The sequence below is a fragment of the Myxocyprinus asiaticus genome, chromosome 41, assembly GCF_019703515.2.
Source record: "Myxocyprinus asiaticus isolate MX2 ecotype Aquarium Trade chromosome 41, UBuf_Myxa_2, whole genome shotgun sequence".
NCBI lineage: Eukaryota > Metazoa > Chordata > Actinopteri > Cypriniformes > Catostomidae > Myxocyprinus > Myxocyprinus asiaticus.
In genome coordinates this window covers 34481796-34506074 of record NC_059384.1, presented here as the reverse complement: position 1 = coordinate 34506074, position 24279 = coordinate 34481796, and the positions used below count along the sequence as shown (strand labels likewise).

The following is a 24279-nucleotide window of genomic DNA, read 5'->3' as shown; positions in this document are numbered from 1 at the left end:
ATTTGCATTGTATGGACCAAAAGAGCTGAGACATTCTTCTAAAAATCTTAATTTGTGTTCTGCTGAAGAAAGTCATACACATCCGGGATGGCATGAGGGTGAGTAAATGATGAGAGAATTTTCATTTTTGTGTGAATTATTCCTTCAAAGCCCAATGTGGCCCCTGTACCATACAACTGCTCTACCATCTCTATTGTGCGGGACATGACGCGCCAAGTGACCCTGCTTTTTTATTTTTATTTTTTGTTTTTTTGCATTTCTTGCATTGTTCTGAACATGTTTTATGCGCAACAATAACTTTCTCAGTCGGCATTAAGGAAAATGTAGACCCTACACTCATTTTATTGTAATTGTTTCATACATTATGATATAAAATGGGGATCATTGTATTAAAATAACTTTCATCTTTTCATTCCTGTAATCATGTCGCCCTTTTATTTTATTTTTTTAATCAGATTCATGTAGTGTTTACAGTATCATAGATAAGTGATGTATTTTAAAAGCTGTCAATCACAAACACCTATAAAATATCTCTATGTTTTATTCTTATATATATATCTACAAGCACTGTAAATGCAATGTGTTTTTTGTTTTTTTGGTCAATTAGTGCAATTTAGCATGCTTTTTTTTCAAAGACATTTGTCATTAATATATTCCATACCACTGAGCATGACATCATATCCTGTCTATTGCAGAGCTTCAAATAATTAAGCATCTTCAGAGCCTAGTGTGACCACGGCTCAACTTTATGTCCTAACCAGGCAAATTGCTCAATTTCACTGTAAGAAAAATACTGTATGAAGCGACAAAATCAAAGCCATTCAGAACATTTTAGATGTTCAAAATACCGCTATATTGAGCTATACAGGCATACGACACGGCAAAAATTGAAAAACAGCGGCCAGCAAAATATATTGTCATGTGATGCTTGTTCTGTGGCCTTCTAGGACAAAAACTCAGATTAACATGGAAGACATTCATAACTTCTTGCTTTATCGCATTAGGCATGGTAAGGATTTGCTGGAAAATGTCTTTTACATACTTTAAGATTCTTTAAGAGATTTTAGAGCCTTTTAACTATTCTCTCTGATAACAGCTTGTAACACTGGACCTGTTCATGTCTAATCAGATGCAGGACCACAGTACAGCAGCCAAGCAGTGAATATTCGCCAATTGTTCCTAAGGGACTGTCCGAAAGTTCCACACACTGCACTAAAACATCGCTGGCTTCCAAGCGTTCATTCAGTTGACTTGCATCTTCTCTTTTAACAAACCCTGTTTGTTAAAACCCACATTTTAAAGGTTGTAGTTTTTATCTATAACACGCATGTCAGTGGAATGAATGCTTGGACACATCCGGCATTTTAGCATTGTGGGTGGAATTTTCAGACGGTCCGTTTGAAGGCTAGGCAATAAAGCGCATCGGAACATTTTCAGGCATAAGTCTGCAGCTACAACAAGCGTGGACTGTTTTAGTACAATGTTTTATTCTAGTTTGATATGTTCTATACACTTTAACCTACTTGTGCTAATGATATCTTTGTAAGATTGTGGCCTTCAGAGAGCGCAGGTAGGAGAAACAGAATGTCCAACGAATACTGAACCTAAAACTAACTTTATTGCACTCTGGAAACATTAGTGGCAGTTTCAGCATTAGACAGCTCCTGCTTCAGTTCTACTTAATGTGCATTCTACATGCTGGTTTGGGAGTTGGTCAGACCAGTGGCACCCCGGCCTGAATCAGGTGGGGGAGGACTGTGACAAGGAGGAGGGCGTGGCCAGGCCGTGATGATGCACGGCTGGCACTGAATCAGCTGATCAGCGGGAGAGCGAGATAAAGGGGAGCCGGAGGTGCCAGTTCGAGACGTATGCGGCCACGTTGCATGTGCGTCTGTGTTTGTTTATGTTTGTTTTATGTTACGTTAAACTTAATTTTTACTGTTCAGCCGGTTCCCGCCTCGTCCTTGCCTGTTACAAACAGCCTTTTCTCATTTTTTTAATAATTATTATGCATGCAGCATTTATGACCATATAGTAATTAAAATGCTACATGGAATATTATTTGTACATTTAAATAATTTATTACACTGCAGGACATTTTAAAATAAACGAAATAAAAAATGCGCTTAAAAGAAATGTTGTCCATTTACAAGACCTGTACATGTTCCTTATACTTCCTAATTTCTGACTTAAAATGTTGATTTGTAATTTATTTTACTCAATCATTTTACCGCATTTTTCATTCTGAAGAACAACACGGCAACATGGCTTAAAATTTGTGGGCAAACCCCAAATGTTGTAGTGTATTGACAACAACATTTGTAATGAGCCTTTTCATTCAGAAATGTTCATCATAATTTTTACAAACTTTTGGTTGGTACTTTATTGTCTTAAGAAATGGCATTATGTTAGAAAATATTAAAATGTTGTTTAAAACTTGCACAGAGGACATTTAAGGTTGTTAAATGTCCCTCCACCCCTTTCTAGAGTCCACGTCTGGAGCACATCCAAACCAAGTCTGGCCTCTGCACGTAAGGTGGGGTTTTACTGGTCCTCCAAGAATCATGTGGAATTCTATATTGCTCCATCCCCGTCCACATGGACGCCACCCAAAACATTGGTGAGAAAATAAAATGAAATATCTCTGGCATGTATTTTCACAGAAAAGGAAAACAAATAGTTGAACAGATGCTGATTTTTTATTTTACTGTGCCTTAAATTGAAGCAACGATTTAAAGAATAAACACAACTGGGGGAATTCACTTTAGCGAATTGCACCTGTTGATAGCACTGTTTATTAGCACACGCTATTGTAATGAAGATTCTCAGGTGAGTGAAATTTGCAAACCCAAATGGAGAGTTTTTATTAGAAAAAAGTAATAAGCAAGACCAAAATGTAAAACACAAATGAAACAAGACCAAGAACTCACCAAATGAACCAACTACAGCAAACAATGCTAGACAAAGACAGCGAGAACATAAGAGCTAGAGAACATGGGGAACAAGACCGCTGGAGAAAAATCAGGAAAGGGAAAAAGGCAAAGAACCTAAAGTTTCAAACTAATAGTCACAACCCCCTAGTGACCTCTACTGGCTGCTAGAGGTAGCTATCATGCATTACAGAGACCCCCCTTTAAAGAGGCCAGGGCAAGGCAACAGGGGCCTCAGTAGCAGGGCGCAGAGGGGCCTATGTCGCGGTGACCTCCGACGAGGGGACCTTTGGGACAACCAGAGCAGGAAACGGAGTAACGCAGGGACCTCCAAGACTATCAGAGCAGGGAATGTGTGGGGCCTCTGATGGGGGACCTCCGGGACCATCGGAACAGGAAGATGTATCTCAGGGACAGCAATTGTGAAGAGAGGAGAAGGCATGCCTGCCATCACGACAGGAGCCGATGCCTTTTCTTTCCCTCCTCCTCCGCCTTGAGCTCAAGAGCTTGACCTCCGGCGAGAGAGCACTAGGTGCCACCTCCGGCAAAACGTGCTGCTCAAAATATAAACTGCTAGAACTGTTTGAGCAGCAAACTCCGCTAACAAAACTCTATCACAGTCCAATGGCACCAGCTCTCTGATACACTTATTCAACCCTAGCTAAAACATAGTCCTTAGTGGTCATTCTGACACACCAGTGTGAGAGGCCAGTCTCCAAATTCTTAAACTGTTATCTGCCACCGTCATGGATCTCTGGACAAAAAACGCTATTTGCTCTGCTGGCTTCATTTTCAGGTCTAGCATTCTGTAATGAAGATTCTCAGGCGAGTGGAAGTTGTTAACCCAAATGCAGAGTTTTTTTTTTTTTTAAACTTCATAAACAAGAGCAAATTGTTAAACACAAGTGAAACAAGGACTCTCTAAAAGAACCAGCTAACAATGCTAGACATAGCAAGACACAGCTGGAGAACAATCAGGACAAAACAAGAACCTATAACTTCAAACTAAAAGTCACAACCTCCTAGCAATCTCCACTGGCCGCTAGGGGAAGGTCCCATTCATTATTGATATAAATAAGCAGTCTGCATTGTTTTAGCACCTGATTCACTAAAGGAATTATGCAAATCAGATAATGCCACAAACACACCAACAGAATTAGTGCTGATCTCAATTTGCACAGGCCCTAAACATGAAAGAGTACCCAGTGCAATTTTCAGATCAGAAACTTGAAGTTCTTACATATGAGGTCAAAATAAATTCTAAAAACTCTTTGCCTGTCTACAGTTACCGCTGCCATTATCATTAGATGCACAAAAAACATCCCATTTAAATAAATGTACTTATCTACTGCCAAATTTCCGTGGCGATAATCAGTGTTGGGGAAAAGTAGCGTGACAGTAGCTCAGCTTCTTTCACAACAGTGTAGCTTTTCCAGTAACAAGCTATGATTTCCAACGAGTAGTGCTGTAGCATCACAAAACTCTACAGTAACACTGTAGCATCAGTTCTTTCATACGGTTCAGGTAAATGAACTAGATCACATAAATGATTCACTGATTCACTTGAGCCCCAAGCAGCCTTAAAGGGTCTTTGCCTTCTTTTCTGAAGCGAAATATATAGTAAATTTCGATTTAGTTACATAAAGTAGGTTTTTTCTAGTATTATTAGTGTAGATTAAACAGAAATATTCAATGTAATGTTGTCACCCTATTTGTTTATTTCCTTACAAAAATTAACCATGGTTTTATTATAGTAATATTGCAGTAACCATGACTGTAGTAACCACGGTTCATTTTGTGGTTACTATGGTTTTACTAAAAAATACCATGGTTAAACTATAGTTACTGTAGAAAAAACTGTCAATTTTCTTAAGGGAACATCAACCTAATTAAATATATATCTATTAGGTGATAATAAATAATATCATCCAACTGTTGTTTAACTAATTTTTTTTTACTTTAAAATGCTTTTCGTTAATAGCTTGTAATGTAGTTAACTACTTTTTAAAATAACAGCTTTATTGTAGTTTAACTACTTTAAGTTATGAGTAACTTGTAGCTTGGGAACCTTCAGTTTCAAGGTAGCTTCCCCAGCACTGGCAATAATAGCACCACATTAACTGTGTCAGGTAAATTTGCTGCATTCTATAATGAGCCTCTTTTGCATATATGTGTTTGCTCAGAAAACATTGACAATTGCTATGTCCATTGCTGTATTCAGTGTTACAATTTCCAAAGAAGGATTAAATGAAGGATTAAGAAAAATTAGTTCAGCTGATTTTTCATGAATGAGGCCCAATTACTTATTTTGAATACGCATGGCACAACACTACATCAGGGCATATAACGACTGGTTAAGTTGGACTTTGGGTGGTAAGATGCAGGGTTTTGTGCTGAAATACTGCATACTACAGTGGACCAACTGTTTAGTGAATTCGCCCATTACACATCTTGAAAGAGGGAGTGGAATGTGAGGGTAAATGGAAGACATGGGCGCTGAGTAAAATATTTTCAGAGCTGTACGACATTAAAGCAAAAGTCAACAAACACACACATTCCGTCATTCTTTCAAACACATTTTAAAGGCAGTAAGAGGCCTGATCTCATAAAGCTGTTTACACACATCTCACCCTGGAGGACATCCAAACCCTCCACCCAGATTGACTGCACGTGGAGAGCAGATCTCCATCCATACAAGCAAATATCTAAAGCTATGCAACGATAAGAACCAAAGTGTAAAGAAAAAGACAACATGCTAGTTTTACTTGTTTGGTGACAATGGTGTGTGGAAATCAGAGGAAAATGTTATTGCTCAGATGTTGCTCTTCCATCACTCAGGAGGACTTCATGGACCTTTCAGTTATTTTTTCAATTAAGTATCAACTTATATATTATAGACAAATTGTTCTCCTAAAAAATTCGATTTTTACATTTTCTGAAGAAAGCTGTGAGTGGTGCTTGCCTGTGCAAAACTCACTGCCATGATGCTCAGGTGTTCCAGGTGGTTGCTTACTGGCCAAGTCAGAGCCTACCCCCAAGTCTCTATGATAATCTGGTCTCTAGATATGGCTCAGTTCCTGCTTCAATTTAATGAGAAATGTTTGGGTTCATTTTGAAAGCTCTGAGGTTTGATTGCAGACTTCTGCGCACAGTTTGATATATCGTTGAGTTTGTTCTAACCCCTAACCCTAAGTATTAAGTCAAATTCTTAACTTGTCCCACACCTTTTGTGCTAGAGACATGAATGATATCTCAAATAATGTTGTTTGTTGAGGAGAGGTGTGCTATTACTTTCCTAAGCGACCAGACTTTTCGCATGGCGGACGATAAAACAATTGAAAAATCCCATTGACTTACATTGAAGGAGGATACTGAGCCATATCTAAGAGACCAGAATATCATAGAGACTTGGAGGTGGGCTCTATTTACCTGTGCAAAGCAACCACCAAGTAACATCTCAGAGTACTGTCCTTTAGTGGAGTAATACATGCTGCCAAATGAAGGCAGCATATGGGCAGCATTTCCTTAACAATACAATAAAGAGTTTGTGTGAGTAAGAGAGAGAGTCTCAGGTTATACCCCCTGACACACAACTCTCTAGAATGCACCATTTAGGGATGGTTACGAGAAATTTCTGCAGCTTAATTTTCTGTAGGAAAACCTCTTCAAAAAGGCTTACACCGGCAGGGTGATTGGTTCACTACAGCCATCCTATAGAACAGAGGTGCCCAAACCAGGGCCTGCAGGCCAAAGTTGGCCCCTGATGACCTTTGATTGACCCGCCTTGTCATATATGACAGGGGAGGATGCTATTGACGCAGCTTTTCACTGAATTAATTTAGCAGATTGCAGAGTAATAATTAGTTTAATTATTACAGAGTTTAATTATTATTATAAATTATTATAGTAATGTTTTTTGTATAATGAAATCATAAAGGAGGGGAACCAGGGCAACTTTCATATTTTAATATAATACAGTTTTCAGAGCCTGAAATTCGGCACGGGATTGCGGGTATTGCGCACAATTTTAATAATTCTTGCAAGTTCCACGTTCATAATGCAGGAAATTCCCACACACTTTTATTCACTTTACAGTGCAACTGCGAATTAGTAAACCAACAGATACAGATGAACAAATCAATGCCTTTCATATCTTGGCACTCCCTCATTATTCATAATGCAGTACATTTGCAAGAAAGGCAGAAATAGCAAAAATTATTTGTGTAATGTACCAGCTATAGGCCTATGGTGAAGAGAGACACTTAAACACCTGTTACATATCTCATCTCCATCTCTAGTTCCATCCAGGGTTGGAAATTAACAGAGGCTCTGGGCAAAAAAATAAAATATCCCCTGCAATCTGATATAGTTCCAAATATATCCATTGCAATCTTCATTTGAATTTTTGCTGAACATTATTTGTTTCGTGTCGTCTGTTGTGCAGATGTTGCAGAGTCAGTGGTGGATGCTCGCGCTATAAACACGCACAGACGGTCACTCCACTTCTCACGCTGCGCACCAGTTCAGTGTCGTGCTCGCGCTAAAATTATCAAATGCTACAATGTAGTTAATAAGAATATAAACAAAGATAATATCTGGATGTGTTAAATTGCCTTGATGTTGAATAAAATTTTATTAATTATACAATAATCATTTTACAGATCATTAACCACGTTTGGTGTATGAATCATATCTCTGACTAATGTTCATTGTTTTATTAAACTGGTTTGGAGTTACTAAGGTGTTGCTAAGTTTTTTTTATTTTTTATAAGCTCTTCATTCCAAATCTGGAGAAATGCTGTCATCTACTCCTCTGTTTCAGTGCATTAGTTTTGTATGTTAATTTAATAGCCAAAATATTTGGAAATATGTGAATGAGAAGAAAAAAATAGAACATATTATGCAATGTAGAGATCATGCAATTTTGTAAAATTGAATTAATTGTTTATATTAAAGTATTTGACTTAAAAGGATGATCGAGTCAAAGTTAGAAAAAATTACCTTTGTAAAGGTAAAAAATGCCCCCCCCCATATGAATTCCTCCCCAACCCCCCATTTTCAAAAATTAATTTCAGGCCCTGAGTTTGTTATAATGCAACATTTACTTTCGGCCCACGGCCCTCAATCAAGTTTTATTTTTGGGCCTTCGCAGGAAAAAGTTTGGGCACCTCTGCTATAGAACCTCTGCTAAATACACAACAGAACAAAAAAAGAAAAACAAAATTGTTAGGGGTTATCAATATGTGTTTAGTTCAGCCAGTGAAGGCTATGATTGGTGCTTATTTTACTAAAGGCTATACAGCATGTTTGAATGTCACTTTATTTATGATTTAGCTCCCTTTTTTTGGCTGTGAAGGAGCTACAGCATTTCAATCAAATCGAGTCAATAAAACATGTCATTGATGTAGTGCAACTTGGTCTCATGAAATTTACATGACTGTGGCGACATTTTCACAAAATGATATTATGTAGTTGATTACATGTATCGCGGCAGTTTCGATGCATTGATTACGGAATTTAAGGGCGTTTTCACACCTGGATCATTTGGAGCATTTGTTTCGGAACCTGGTGCCTTTTCTCTCTTAGCTCAGTTCATTTAGGCATACATGAACACGGCAATCGCACTCGGATCCGCACCAAAACAATCGTCTGAGACCACCTCATCTAGTTGGTCTCGGACGATTGTTTTGGTGCGGATCCGAGTGTGATTGTGTGTTCATGTATGCAATTGCAAAGGAACCCTGGAGCAGTTCGCTTGTGGTGAGAATGCAATCTGACCCAATGGATCAACAAACCAAACAATATCCCTAAAAAACCATTAACATACCTGATGGATCTTTGGAGAAGACATCTGTAGGTCAGCACCTCACTGTAATTCATCATCAAAACGCATATATAGCCTTTTGGGGACTATATTATATATAGTTGCATGTTTAAAATAGGAGCTCTTTTATAATTCCTGAGGTAATTTTAGTACGATCACTTCTCTCTGATAGCGGCAGAATACAAATGGGATGACGTCAGCAACTTTTTGACAGATAAAAAAAAAAAAAAATCCTCTCTGCTGTTTGTGTGTGTGTGCGCACGAGAGCCAGCTCTGTGACCATGAGCTAAGGGACTTTTCAATGCAGAAATAATGCAAAAGCAACTAATGACGGAAAAAAATAACCATGATGCAAATTTTACACACATATCATTTGTATGTCGGATAAAGTGTATTTGTCGTGCAACCTCTGACTGGAATGTGTTTTGCATAAGCGTGACATAACACTTGAAAATGTGTTACTCTTGACAACATTTTTACAGGTATATCATTATATCAATGGATGCGCTAAATCCCGGAATACGTTCTGACCAATAAGGGGACACAGTTTTGGTCCATTTTGAAATGTTGTCATGTAAAACCGAACCAAGTGGAAAGTGCAACATTGTAACAATTTTAGCCCCTGTCTCAGATTACACAAGCCTTCTTGCAACAGACAATTACAGATTATTAAAGGCTGCAATTTAATGAAATATATATACAGTCTGTGCTGTGCACTTTAAAGTGAAAGTGTGAAGCCAGGCACTCATACACTGAAAACACCGCAACATGAGCATCATGACAGTAACGCTTGTCCCCAGACAAGTGGATTTTTGAAGAGGCAAGTGAAAGAAATTTTAACAGCCTGACTGGACAAGCAGACTGATTAAATGTCAATAACAAAAAAATAACCAGCTATATTTGTGATAGCCTAGGCTTGTGTCACTTATTAGAAAGTTCATATTCTTATTCTGCTGTTGAAAGTAATCAAGAGCATGTAATTTTATAATTCTCGAGTGATCTAGAAACAGCTGCGCCCTGTTTGATTGACAGGCGATGTATTTGTGTGTGCTGAACCTGCGCGTGTGTTCCGAAAATGCTCGTGCTAATGCGCACCTGAACAGTCAAATACATTTCAAAATTCCGCCAAAATGCCCGTCTTGGTGAGGTATTCATGTAAACACAGAGAGTGATGTCTAAAGTGAACGTAAACAGCGGAGAAAAAAAAAGATTTGTATTAAAATGTAGGACTTGTAAGTTTAAATGTAAGCTAATAGACCTGCTGCCATCTAGTGTAGTGTGTCATTATAATAATCAAACAACCATAACAAGAAAATGAGAAAACACTCACTGCTCTTGACTGAATAACTTTAGTAGCTTTAAAAAGTATTAATGTATTCTAATCATACAGTGAAGACCAGTAGTAGTTTTATGTTGTATTTCATTCTGAATGTTTACCTGAATACTTGAAACTGCAGTTAAAAACTTTTAAGATGTTAAAAAAGCACTGAATTTTTCTATTCATTACAGTTTTTTATTGTTATATTATTACTGACTTTTTACTAGTCTTGAATAATTACTTAAGAACTTGAAACCATTCTTCCATAATTAACATATTAGTTAGTGTTATTATTTGTTGTGGTTTTTAAGCTGGTATTGAGAATCGTCAAATTTCACTACAGACTACTGGAATTTTGGTACTGTGTTAATGTATAGCCTTTAATATACATGGCAGATCTTGCTGCAATAACATGATGAAAAAGTACATCTCATTCCATAGAAGTGTGAGCACCCCTGCCGTAAATGATGGTGATAGAGGCTTTCCTTTATTTGACTACCATACGTAACATAAAATAATGATCATATGACAACAGTCTCCTCCCTTACCCAGTGCAGTTTAGATTTCTGTCGCAGAGAATTTAGTTGATTGCACAGGTACACTATTAGGTTGGGCATCTGTCATAATTTTAGAAAAGTATACAACATAAACTTTGACATGTTACTTGAGCATGTAACATAAATGTCCTTTTTTCTCTCTGGACAAGTAACTTTTCACTCGGACAAGTGAATGACCAATTTACTTGTCCGGAGGACAAGCACATGACAATGCTTAATGTCAAGCCCTGGCTCAAATGTATGCTCTAGTCGATTTTGTGTTTTGACCATTTGTGAACTGCGTTAAACTCCGTCTCGTTTATGCTTTGTGCGTGTGTCTTTTTTGCCGTGTCATCACCATTCATATCTATACAACCAATGTGTTTATGATTAGATTACTACTAGAACATAAAATTGTTTACAAGAGCACAAAGTTCTTCATAGATCTAGCCTCTTAATTTTGCTCTGCAATGCACCATATTGAAGCATTTAATTTTAAAATGTATAAAATTACCCCTAGAGGGTCCGAGGTCCACCCACCACAGTCTCACAAAATGCTGTGGGAAACACTGCTCTTGTGTGAAGTAGATGACAGAGAGTAGAGTGCTCATTCACCCTGAAGCATGCAGTACGTACAGACTACATATTTATTTAATTAAATTACAGCCTTTAGCAGTTTAACAGTCACACTGTGTCATGTAGCGACCTGTTTTTTCGGAGGAGTAAAGCTGTCATCAAAACTGAAAAGGCTTGACTTGGTTTTCCATCAACATAAAAGCTCAATTTCAATGGAAAAAAAAATTTCACTGAAATATATAACTTTAATATAGTTATGTAATATTCTCTGTAATTCTACTACTACTACTAATAATAATAAATAATTAATAATTGTAAGATATTTAAATAATATCTCATAATCTGTTGTGCAGCACTTTATTTGACAAAAAATAACACTGTTGTATTTTGGATTGTGCTGTATAAATGTATCTTATAATTTAAATATTATGCAGAGTTATTTTGATATTTAATTGTTCTTTTTTAATTTGATTCAAGTTTTCATTAATTAAAGTAATTATGTATTCATGTTCAAATGAAACCTATGCCACTGCAATCTAACCTACAGCAATGACAGCGTCAACAGAGGTGAGCACACAATAATGCTTCTATTAGTTCTATTAGTTATATATCAGGCACCTGAATCTTCATATGATGCTTTATACAGACACCTGCTGTTTCACAGTCAGGGCACTCCTCTGCAGAAACTAAACACCAGCCCACAGCTGATCAACTGCCAGAGAGCATGCTACTGTACACTGCCAGCTGGGAGATTTCGCGAGCATCAAAGATTTCAGATGGTATAATGTCAAAAACAAGTCACTGAATATTACACCTTGCTCAAAAGTTCATGGCAGACACTGCAACTTCCTACACATAATTATTATGAAGCATGAATACATCCAAGACAAGATGGAAATCTATCATAGATAGGAAGCTTTGTTCACTATGAATGAGTCTATGATCAGTGCAGCCAGGTAAATCCAGAGTTGTGTTCACTGTCTCGAAGGAAAGCCTTAAACAAACTCAATGTGAATGTGGATCACAGACTGGTAGAACTCACCTCTGCTGCTATTGTCTTCATCCTGAAAGAGAGAGAAGATGAAAGACAGTTATAACTCTGCCATTTCAAAAACGTCTTTCAATGAAATCAAGAGGCCTGTGGGACCGGAATTACATCCATTTGAAGTGTTATCCCAGTGGTTGTGTTTACACACTTACACACTTAAACACACACACACACATGTTGGTGCAGCTATCATTATGAGGACTCTCCACAGACATAATGATTTTTATACTGTATGAACTATAGATTCTATCCCCTAACCCTAACCCTACCCCTAAACCTAACCCTCACAAAACACTTTCTGCATTTTTACATTTTCAATAAAACATTTAGTATGTTTTTTAAGTGATTTGAATTATGGGGACACTAGAAATGTCCTCATAAACCACATTTATAGCATAATACCCTTGTAATTACCAGTTTGTAACCTAAAAAAAAAAAAGTCCTCGTAAACCACTTAAACCTGCCCTCACACACACACACACACACATACACACACACTCACAAAGAGAGAGACAATGCAGAAATATGTCTGAGTGGAAAGGTATTAAGTACACTTGTTAAACCGCATCTAATAACTATATCAAAAACTTGATATAGGTATTGCAATAACTGAAGAGCCACATGTGTTGCTTATCCTTAATATTAGTGTATTTTTGGACTCAAGATTTTGACATTATTTTCATTTAAATCAATAAATGTACATTTCTAGTTTCAACCGAATTTGTACTTCAGATCTTTGTTTTTTTGTCAGACAAGAAAATCTAGCTTCCTAATATGTGACACATATATGGTTTTCGATAATTGAAAATGGGTCAAATTTAAAAATGTGTGAATTGAGTCACATTGAGAGCCCTATATCTCTGGGATTTAACCATATAGAGCCTTAAAAATGAAGAAAGAAAAAGGTTTGTTCTGAACCAGGATATTAAGATATATTTAATACTTCTGGAGTTACAGGCACTCCAACTTTGGAAAAACAACACACACACAAAATAAGTGTTTTTCCCCATTTTTGGAATCTTAACATTAGCATATAATGCAACAAGAGTTGCTGAAGTCAACTGATTTTAGTAATAGACCTACTATCTCTGTGTAAAAATAAAATAAAGATGCTGCCAAATTTCTGACCAGTAATTTTGCTCTAAAATCATAGGCGAAAATTGTCATTTTGACCCCCATCCCCAACTCAGTAAATATATATATATATATATACACACACACACACACACACACACACACACACACTACTGGTCAAAAGTTTTGAAACACTTGACTGAAATGTTTCTCATGATCTTAAAAATCTTTTGATCTGAAGGCGTATGCTTAAATGTTTGAAATTAGTTTTGCAGACAAAAATATAATTGTACCACCATATTAATTTATTTCATTATAAAACTAAAATTTAATAAAAAAAATAAAAAAAACGTTTTTGAAATTGATGACTTGGATGACCAATAAGTGCCCAACATAGATGGGAACTCCTTCAATACTGTTTAAAAAGCATCCCAGGGTGATACCTCAAGAAGTTGGTTGAGAAAATGTCAAGAGTACATGTCTGCAAATTCTAGACAAAGGGTGACTACTTTGAAGATACTCAAATATAACACAGTTATGATTTACTTTGGATTTTTATAGTCACAACATAATTCCCATAGTTCCATTTATGTTATTCCATAGTTTTGATAACTTTACTATTATTCTAAAATGTGAAGAGAAAAAATTATAATAAAGAATAAGAGTTTCAAAACTTTTGACCGGTAGTGTGTATATATATATATATATATATATATATATATATATATATATATATATATATATATATATACAGTTGCAATCAAAATTATTCAACCCCCTGACCAGCAATACATTCTGGTGATGTGAATTAAAACACATCAACTAAAACCTCAGTAAACAGTCAAAGTAAGTTTTTAATACACATTTGAGTGATTCTAAGAACAAAGAGTTCAGTTACCCAAACTTAAAAATAAAAAATAACTAATTCTCTCCAGAAATGTTATGTCAAAAATATTCAACCCCCAAAGCATCCTTTATCCTTAATAACAGCAAATAAATGTTTCAGGTAAGTGTTCTCAGGCTTCGGACACCTCTCTGTTAGAATTTTTATACATTTCTAATGAGCAAAAGCTTCCAGCTCATTGACATTCTTTAGTTTCTGTGCTGCCACTGCTTCCTTGAAATCCCAACAAAGGTTTGCAATGGGATTTTAATGATGGACTGAAAGGGCCATTTAAGGACATTCCACAACCTATCCCTGAACCAGATTTTGGACAACTTGGATGTATCCTTGGTGTTATTGTCTTGCTGGAAAGTCCAGCGATCACCGACCTTCAATTTACACACTGAAGGCATCACATTTTTAATGTACTTTTGTAATGTAAATGTACTTTTAGCCATGACCTTTCTTGTGTAATGAAATAATCTCCTCTATTAGCTTTTGAGACAGCTTATTTTTAATTGCATTTTTTGCATAGAAATACATTTTTGCTTACAACGCTAAACTTACATTTTAAAACTTAAATACGTAAGTGCCATTGCAGATTGATGATTAATTTTGTTTTAAAACAATTACTTGTGTAGCCTTACATACGTATTTAAGAAACAGCTACATGCAATAGGGGTTGAATAATTATGACATGGCTGTATTTTTAAAAAATCCTGCTATTTAGAAATATTATTAATATTAGGTTATATATTCACACTATGACTTTGAATGTGTCACTCAACTGATACAGATGTTAAGTTGAAAAAGTTAGGATCACTACTTTATTTTAAGAATGTGAAATGTCAGAATAATAGAAGAGAGAATTATTTATTTCAGCTTTTATTTATTTCATCATATTCCCAGCGGGTCAGAAGTTTACATACACATTGTTAGTATTTGGTAGCATTGCCTTTAATTTGTTTAACTTGGGTCAAACATTTTGGGTAGCCTTCCAAAAGCTTCTCACAATAAGTTGCTGGAATTTTGGCCCATTATTCCAGACAGAACTGGTGTAACTGAGTCATTAGTGTAACACACACAATTAGTGTAATTAGACCAGAGGACATTTCTCCAAAAAGTAAGATCTTTGTCCCCATGTGCACTCTTATACTCTATTCTGGCTTTTTTATGGCAGTTTTGGAGCAGTGGCTTCTTCCTTGCAGGGCCGCCTTTCAGGTTATGTCAATATAGGACTAGTTTTAATGTGGATATAGATACTTGTCTACCTGTTTCCTCCTGCATCTTCATAAGGTCCTTTGCTGTTGTTCTGGGATTGATTTGCACTTTTCGCACCAAACTACGCTCATCTCTAGGAGACCGAATGTGTCTCCTTCCTGAGAGGTATGATGGCTGTGTTGACCCATGGTGTTTATACTTGCGTATTATTGTTTGTACAGATGAACGTGGTACCTTCAGGAGTTTGGAAATTGCTCCCAAAGATGAACCAGACTTGTGGAGGTCCACAATTTTTTTTTTCTGAGATCTTGGCTGATTTCTTTTGATTTTCCCATGATGTCAAGCAAAGAGGCACTGAGTTTGAAAATAGGCCTTAAAATACATCCACAGGTACACCTCCAATTCAGTACACCTCCTATCAGAAGCTAATTGTCTAAAGGCTTGACATAATTTTCTGGAATTTTCCAAGCTGCTTAATAGCACAGTTATCTTGGTGTAGGTAAACTTCTGACCCACTGGAATTGTGATTATAGTCAATTAAAAGTGAAACAATCTGTCTGCAAACAGTTGTTGGAAAAATTACTTGTGTCATGCACAAAGTAGATGTCCTAAATGACTTACCAAAACTATAGTTTGCTAATATGAAATCTGTGAAGTGGTTAAAAAATGAGTTTTAATGACTTCAACCTAAGTGTATGTAAACTTCACTGTCTATATATTTATACACACACACACACACACTACCGGTCAAAAGTTTTGAAACACTCATTCTTTATTATTTATTTATTTATTTTTTCACAACTATGGAATAACATAAATGGAACTATGGGAATTACCTTGTGACTATAAAAATCCAAAATAAATCAAAACTGTGTTATATTTTAGCATCTTCAAAGTAGTCACCCTTTGCCTAGAATTTGCAGACATGTACTCTTGACATTTTCTCAACCAACTTCTTGAGGTATCACCCTGGGATGCTTTTTAAACAGTATTGAAGGAGTTCCCATCTATGTTGGGCACTTATTGGCTGCTTTTCTTTATTATTTGGTCCAAGTCATCAAAATTAATTAATTAATATTAAAATAAATGAATATGGTAGCACAATTATATTTTTGTCTACAAAACTAATTTCAAACATTTAAGCATACGCCTTCAGATCAAAAGATTTTTAAGATCATGAGAAACATTTCAGTCAAGTTTTCAAAAGTTTTGACCGGTAGTGTGTGTGTGTGTGTGTGTGTGTGTGTGTATATATATATATATATAGTCACTCTTTTAACATGCATTGAGATCAGAACCTGAGGAGCATTTCACCAGATTTTGAATGAAAAGAGCAAATACTACTGTGAACTAGCCCACAAACAGACACTCTGAGGTCACCATCTTCCTGGAGTGTTCCACCAAAATAAAAGCCCCAAGGTTTAAAGTTAAGAAACTATAAAATTTCAATATGTATTATTATTATTATTATTGATATTGATATTATTATTATTTTTCTTTGATTATTATCTTTTATTTGAAATTTCAATAATATTTAAGTTGACTGGGTTAATAACTGTGATTGAAAAGTGGACTGATATCCTAATACAACTGAAGTGAATGAAAAAGAGGTCTCAAGACCAGATACAAGATGAAAAAAATGTGTAAAGAGAACTGGCTTCTTTTCTACTTCTTAATATTTTTTATGTCATTTTTTTTAATCTTCTCTATTTTATAATTAAATAATGTGATCGAGTATCCCCAATCAGTTCCATGCAGTGAAGAATTGATATTCTAAACTGATTAAGAAAAAAAGAAAACACTGGAATCGGATCAGCATCAGCCGATACGGAGAGTTCAGGTACCGGAATCGGACTGGGAGAGAAACATTTTTATTGGTGCATCTTTATATTTCACACTTTTTACTCCAGTGAATATTTCTGAGGTTAGGTTTATTTTTGAAAGTCATTTTCTGTACAGCAACATACATTAAAGTCTTGGCTACAAAAAAAAACAACAACTATTAAACATTTCCCCCATTATTGCCCATGAAAAATACACAGTTCACTAAACACATTGACCTTTTGTGATAAACTTGCACCAATAGCAAGAAATTTTGACACACTATATGGGGTAAATTGTCACAGTGGAACCTGCCATTAAACTTGTGGCGTAGGTTCCATATGAACACGTATCCCTGTCACCTCCCCATTACACCAACACAAAACAAAATCTATGCCTCTCTTTAAATCTACACCTGCATTAAACAGCATATTAACAGGTTTTTCAGCTAAACTTTTAAAAGCAAAAGAATTAATGAAACAACTAAAATTTAAAAGTTAACACAAAAATATCAAAACATTATTTTGGCCAACCAATATTGTAATTATTATTATTATTATTTTTAATCAATTTATGACATTTTAAACATGTGACAACATGCCCCAACCTGACTTTCACAAAACATACACTATATTGCCAAAAGTATTCGCTCACCCATCCAAATAATTGAATTCAGGTGTTCCAATCACTTCCATGGCCACAGGTGAATAAAATTAAGCACCTAGGCATGCAGACTGCTTCTACAAACATTTGTGAAAGAATGGGCCGCTCTCAGGAGCTCAGTGAATTCCAGCGTGGTACTGTGATAGGATGCCATCTGTGCAACCAGTCCAGTCGTGAAATTTCCTCGCTACTAAATATTCCACAGTCAACTGTCAGTGGTATTATAACAAAGTGGAAGCGATTGGGAATGACAGCAACTCAGCCACGAAGTGGCAGGCCACGTAAAATGACAGAGCAGGGTCAGCGGATGCTGAGGCTCATAGTGCGCAGAGGTCGCCAACTTTCTGCAGAGTCAATCGCTACAGACCTCCAAAGTTCATGTGGCCTTCAGATTAGCTCAAGAACAGTGCGTAGAGAGCTTCATGGAATGGGTTTCCATGGCCGAGCAGCTGCATCCAAGCCATACATCACCAAGTGCTTCTCCATCTGGCAATCTGATGGACGAGTCTGGGTTTGGCGGTTGCCAGGAGAACGGTGCTTGTCTGACTGCATTGTGCCAACTGTGAAGTTTGGTGGAGGGGGGATCATGGTGTGGGGTTGTTTTTCAGGAGCTGGGCTTGGCCCCTTAGTTCCAGTGAAAGGAACTCTGAATGCTTCAGCATACCAAGAGATTTTGGACAATTCCATGCTCCCAACTTTGTGGGAACAGTTTGGGGATGGCCCCTTCCTGTTCCAACATGACTGCGCACCAGTGCACAAATCAAGGTCCATAAAGACAATGGATGAGCGAGTTTGGTGTGGAAGAATTTGACTGGCCTGCACAGAGTCCTGACCTCAACCCGATAGAGCACCTTTGGGATGAATTAGAGCAAAGACTGCGAGCCAGGCCTTCTTGTCCAACATCAGTGTCTGACCTCACAAATGTGCTTCTGGAAGAATGGTCAAAAATTCCCATAAACACACTCCTAAACCTTGTGGAAAGCCTTCCCAGAAGAGTTGAAGCTGTTATAGCTGCAAAGGGTGGGCCGACGTCATATTAAACCCTATGGATTAAGAATGGGATGTCACTTAAGTTCATATGCGTCTAAAGGCAGATGAGCGAATACTTTTGGCAATATAGTGTATCTTTGTCCCATGAACACAATCAAACCTTCCAGGAAAAAAGGTTAACCCTTGCTGGTGTGGTTTGATTAAAGGGTACAGTACAACACATTTTTTGAGATGTGAACAGGTATACATGTCTTGCACACAAGGGCAGAGAATGTCAGAAATCATTATTTTTTATTTCAAGACTATTTTCGTCTTCCGGGTTTTAAATGAACATTGTGTCAATGTCACAAGTCGTAACGTACGTGGTTTAGGCTTTCCATTAAATTACCCTTTGATGTGTGGTGTCTCTGACTGGGACTCGTTAGAGACGCGGTTTACATTGATTGTCCCAGACACAAACGCTATCCATCCATCCATGATCCATCCATCCATCCATACCTAATGTATGTTAACTGATCTAAGCACTTATATTTGTAAGTTGTCTTGGAATAAGTCTCAAAAGTTATTAAAGTGTAAAAAAAAACATGAACATATTTTCGATACAGAGGACATGGCTTGGCATTTATTTGCATATTAATTTACAGATTACCAGTGTGAGTAATGTATTGTGAGCTTACAAAACAGTGTATAATTTATTTGTGCATTCTGTTACGAGCAATTGTGAGAAACTTTGATGCTGTTAGCTGCATTATTAAAATAAAACTGAGTGACTAGATCAGACAGTTGTTGGGTTCACTCCCCCTTCTCCCCTCACTCCGCTAATGATCACACCCACTTTGAGTGCATCTTTTAAAAATATGGTGAGAGCTCAACTGTGCTGAAACAGGGGGGTGTTGTGATACTTGTTTATATACTGTTTATATGATGATAGTGAAAATGTACTTTTGGAGGTTATAATTCTGGCCAGCCGGTACCAATAGCCTCAAACTTCGAGCTGCGAAACCAAAATGTATCTGTGTTCCCACCATAGGGCCAGTAGCCCCAGAGTGTTGCCCAAAAACCCACCTTTAACACACCGCCCTGGTGCCAACGTCACACACCCCGCCCATTTCACAAGCAAGAGGGAAGCTCAAGCTGGAATCATGTTATCTAGTTATCTAGAATACCGAGTTTATATCATTTGTAAACATTAGCTAGCTAGCAAGATAAGTTAGCGTTGACAACTCACCGACTATAAGTGCCATGGTGTCCCAAGTGGTCTCTCCACTAACAGAGGGACATTGTCCCAGCACACCGTCCATGACCTCGAACCATGGAAAGTTATTTTTTTGGCCACCGCTTTGTCCACTGTGCATTTTAACAGACTTGTACTGTACCCGCAATTTTTTACATTTTCCAGAACGTGTACCATTTTGCGCTGGATACACAACCTGGCAAGTTCGGTGAAATTCCGCCTTTGACATTGACCTCGCCTCACTCCCCAGTTGGTCTTATTTGGCCCAATGGTACTCGACGGGCCAAAGGCCATTGGTTGTTGGCCCCGACAAAGCCCAGAGGAGGCACAATAAAGCCCCGGAAGTGACAGTGGGAACGCAACTGGCCCTGGCACACACTAGTATGCCCTCATTTGGCTCAATAGTATAAACGCAGCTAGTAAGTCACTTGCAATGGAAGTGAATGGGGTAAATCTGTAAACATTTTTTTTTTTTTTTTTTTTTTTGTGATTTCTCCCTAATTTGGAATGCCCAATTCCAATGTGCTCTGGGTCCTCGTGGTGGCATAGTGACTCGCCTCAATCCGGGTGGTGGAGGACGAATCTCAGTTGCCTCCACGTAAGACAGTCAATCCGCGCATCTTATCACACGGCTTGTTGAGCGCGTTACCGCGGAGACAATATAATAATATAATTCACATAAATTGTTCTAATTTAAGAAGGTTTTTGAACTAGGTGTTTAAAACCAACATACAAAACATCTGCTAGAGTAAACACATTTGTGCAATTGGATTTTTGACTCCAAATTTGATTGTTACTGAGATATAGCCCTTGAGACAAATTCCCCAAGTGACAACTATCCCCGGTCTCCACTGTTTTGTGATTTTGCCTCTCAAGTAAATGTATCTTGTTTTAAGGGTGTTTATAAATATTTTTAATGTAAAACAAACCAAAAAAAAAACAAAGGTGCATACATAGACCTAATCTTAGAGAAACTTCTTGAACAATACAATTACTCTATGGGAAAGAGTATTCCTACATTTTTACACATTTGCATTTAGTTTTAAGTGCATCTTTGAAAGAGTGGCAGAACATTGCTAAGCAGAGCACCAAACTTCTACTGAAGACAGCTAAATTAAACCAACGGTTTGGGTATGTGTGTGTGTGTGTGTGTGTGTGTGTGTGTGTGTGTGTGTGTGTGTGTGTGTGGGCAGGTTTAAGTGGTTTACGAGGACTTTTTTTTTTTTAGGTTACAAACTGGTAATTACAAGGGTATTATGCTATAAATGTGGTTTATGAGGACATTTCTAGTGTCCCCATAATTCAAATCACTTAAAAAAAACATACTAAACAATGTTTTATTGAAAATGTAAAAATGCAGAAAGTGTTTTGTGAGGGTTAGGTTTATGGGTAGGGTTAGGGTTAGGGGATAGAATCTATATTTCATACAGTATAAAAATAATTATGTCTGTGGAGAGTCCTCATAATGATAGCTGCACCAACATGTGTGTGTGTGTGTGTGTGTGTGTGTGTGTGTGAATACTGACCTTAAAGGAGGACTGTACGGCAGACTCCGGAGGGTAAACGATAAAGTGCCTCAGTGTGAAGCCGAAGCCGTGCGAGGTGCGCCGCAAATGCAGTGTTTTAGGCCCTGGCCATGAGAAGGGCTCCTCTTCAGCAGCCGGAGACAGAGCTGATGCCTCACTGCGCTCACAACCATCCTTCTTGGCCTGCAAGAGAGAACAAAACTTACTAACTGGTCATGGAGCAGATGCTTTTATCAAAGCAACTTACATTTATCACAGAGATAGTCCGCCCTGAGTCACTTTAGGGTCACAGAGAGTAGAAATATTAAGTGCTGTATATAACTGAACAAATGTCTCATAAAACAACACAGAGTTTTTGTAAATCTCTGGCCGTTTCTTATGATATATGACGAGTTAGCACTTTTTATGACTTATAAATTAATTACAGGCTATTTATTTTGTCGTATACATAATATTATTGTTATTTACTATGTTGGAAAAGCATTTAATAAAAAGTTTTTAAAAACATGGAATTATATGTATGCAGGGTTTTTGGTGGGGCTTTTGCCATTTTATTGAAAGAGACAGTGAGAGAGCATACAGCAAACAGCAGAGAGAGGAGGATCAAATGATTGGGAAATGACATAAGCCAGATATTCTCGGTTCAATACAAATTAAGCTCAATTGACAGTATCTGTAGGATAAAGTGTATTACCACAAAAAGATTTTTCTTTTTTTCTCTTCTCCCCTTTTTCTCCCCAATTTGGAATGCCCAATTCCCAATGCGCTCTAGGTCCTCGTGGTGGCGTAGTCCGGGTGACGGAGGACGAATCTCAGTTGCCTCCGCGTCTGAGAGTCAATACGCGCATCTTATCACGTGGCTTGTTGAGCTCGTTACCGCGGAGACATAGCGCGTGTGGAGGCTTCACGCTATTCTCCGCATCCACGCACAACTCACCACGCGCCCCACCAAGAGCGAACCACATTATAGCCACATTATACCCTCCCTTGCAACTGGGCCAATTTGGTTGCTTAGGAGACCTGGCTGGAGTCACTCAGCATGCCCAGGATTCGAACTCGCGACTCCAGGGGTGGTAGTCAGTGTCTTTACTCGCTGAGCTACCCAGGCCCCTGCCCCTCCTTTTCTTAAAAAAAAATTTGGGTTACATTAGCTACTTTTCCACTATCGAGCCAGTGCGAGCCGGGCTATCAACTGGCCAGCCGGTACCAATAGCCTCAAACTTCGAGCTGCGAAACCAAAATTGATCTGTGTTCCCACCATAGGGCCAGTAACCCCACAGTGTTGCCCAAAAACCCACCTTTAACACACCACCCTGGTGCCAACGTCACACACCCCGCCCATTTCACAAGCAAGAGGGAAGCTCAAGCTGGAATCATTTTATCTAGTTATCTAGAATACCGAGTTTATATCATTTGTAAACATTAGCTAGCTAGCAAGATAAGTTAGCGTTGACAACTCACCGACTATAAGTGCCATGGTGTCCCAAGTGGTCTCTCAACTAACAGCGGGACATTGTCCCAGCACACCGTCCATGACCTCGAACCATGGAAAGTTATTTTTTTGGCCACCGCTTTGTCCACTGTGCATTTTAACAGACTTGTACTGTACCCGCAATTTTTTACATTTTCCAGAACGTGTACCATTTTGCGCTGGATACACAACCTGGCAAGTTCGGCGAAATTCCGCCTTTGACACTGACCTCGCCTCACTCCTTAGTTGGTCTTGTTTGGCCAAAGGGTACTCGACGGGCCAAAGGCCATTGGTCGTTGGGCCCGACAAAGCCCAGAGGAGGCACAATAAAGCCCCGGAAGTGACAGTGGGAACGCAACTGGCACTGGCACACACTAGTATGCCCTCATTTGGCTCAATAGTGTAAACGCAGCTAGTAAGTCACTTGCAATGGAAGTGAATGGGGTAAATCTGTAAACATTTTTTTTTTTTTTGTGATTTCTCCCCTTTTCTCCCCAATTTGGAATGCCCAGTTCCAATGCGCTCTAGGTCCTCGTGGTGGCATAGTGACTCGCCTCAATCCGGGTGGTGGAGGACGAATCTCAGTTGCCTCCATGTAAGACAGTCAATCTGCGCATCTTATCACATGGCTTGTTGAGCGCGTTACCGTGGAGACAGCGTGCGTGTAGGCTTCACGCTATTCTCCGCAGCATCCACGCATAACTCAGCACGTGCTCTACCGAGAGCGAGAACAACATTATAGTGAGCACAAGGAGGTTACCCAAGTGACTCTACCCTCCCTAGCAACCGGGCCAATTTGGCTGCTTAGGAGACCTGGCTGGAGTCACTCAGTACGCCCTGGATTCAAACTCGCGACTCCAGGTGTGGTAGTCCGCGTCTTTACTCGCTGAGCTACCCAGGCCCCCAATCTGTAAACATTAAAATACTCAGTGTTTCAAAAGTATAGCAACAAGACGTAAACAATATGCGTGTTAACATAATTGTAGTGTAATAAAATCGCATACTAATTTTTCTTTGTCATATCCAATTTTAAAACCTCGTTGTCATGATGATGTAACACCACCATTGACAATAACTAGAAGTTCATCCGCCTAGAACAGTAGTCTGCTGCAAAACAATGATTTAAACAGCTTTAAGCTCAAATAATACACAAGTTTTAACACA

At 38.1% G+C, this 24279-nt stretch overlaps 1 protein-coding gene across 7 annotated transcripts in view; it reads right to left on the bottom strand.

Moving 5' to 3' along the window:
* Positions 1-24279, bottom strand: part of LOC127431843 (rho GTPase-activating protein 21-like) — a 165598-nt gene that overhangs the window by 48946 nt on the left and 92373 nt on the right. For all 7 annotated transcript variants that reach the window (XM_051682443.1, XM_051682442.1, XM_051682437.1 and 4 more), the window contains 2 exons: positions 21645-21827; positions 12227-12248 (listed from right to left, as the gene is read on the bottom strand). In XM_051682443.1, the coding sequence (XP_051538403.1) occupies positions 12227-12248; positions 21645-21827 (205 nt within the window). The remainder of the gene's footprint in view (positions 1-12226; positions 12249-21644; positions 21828-24279) is intronic.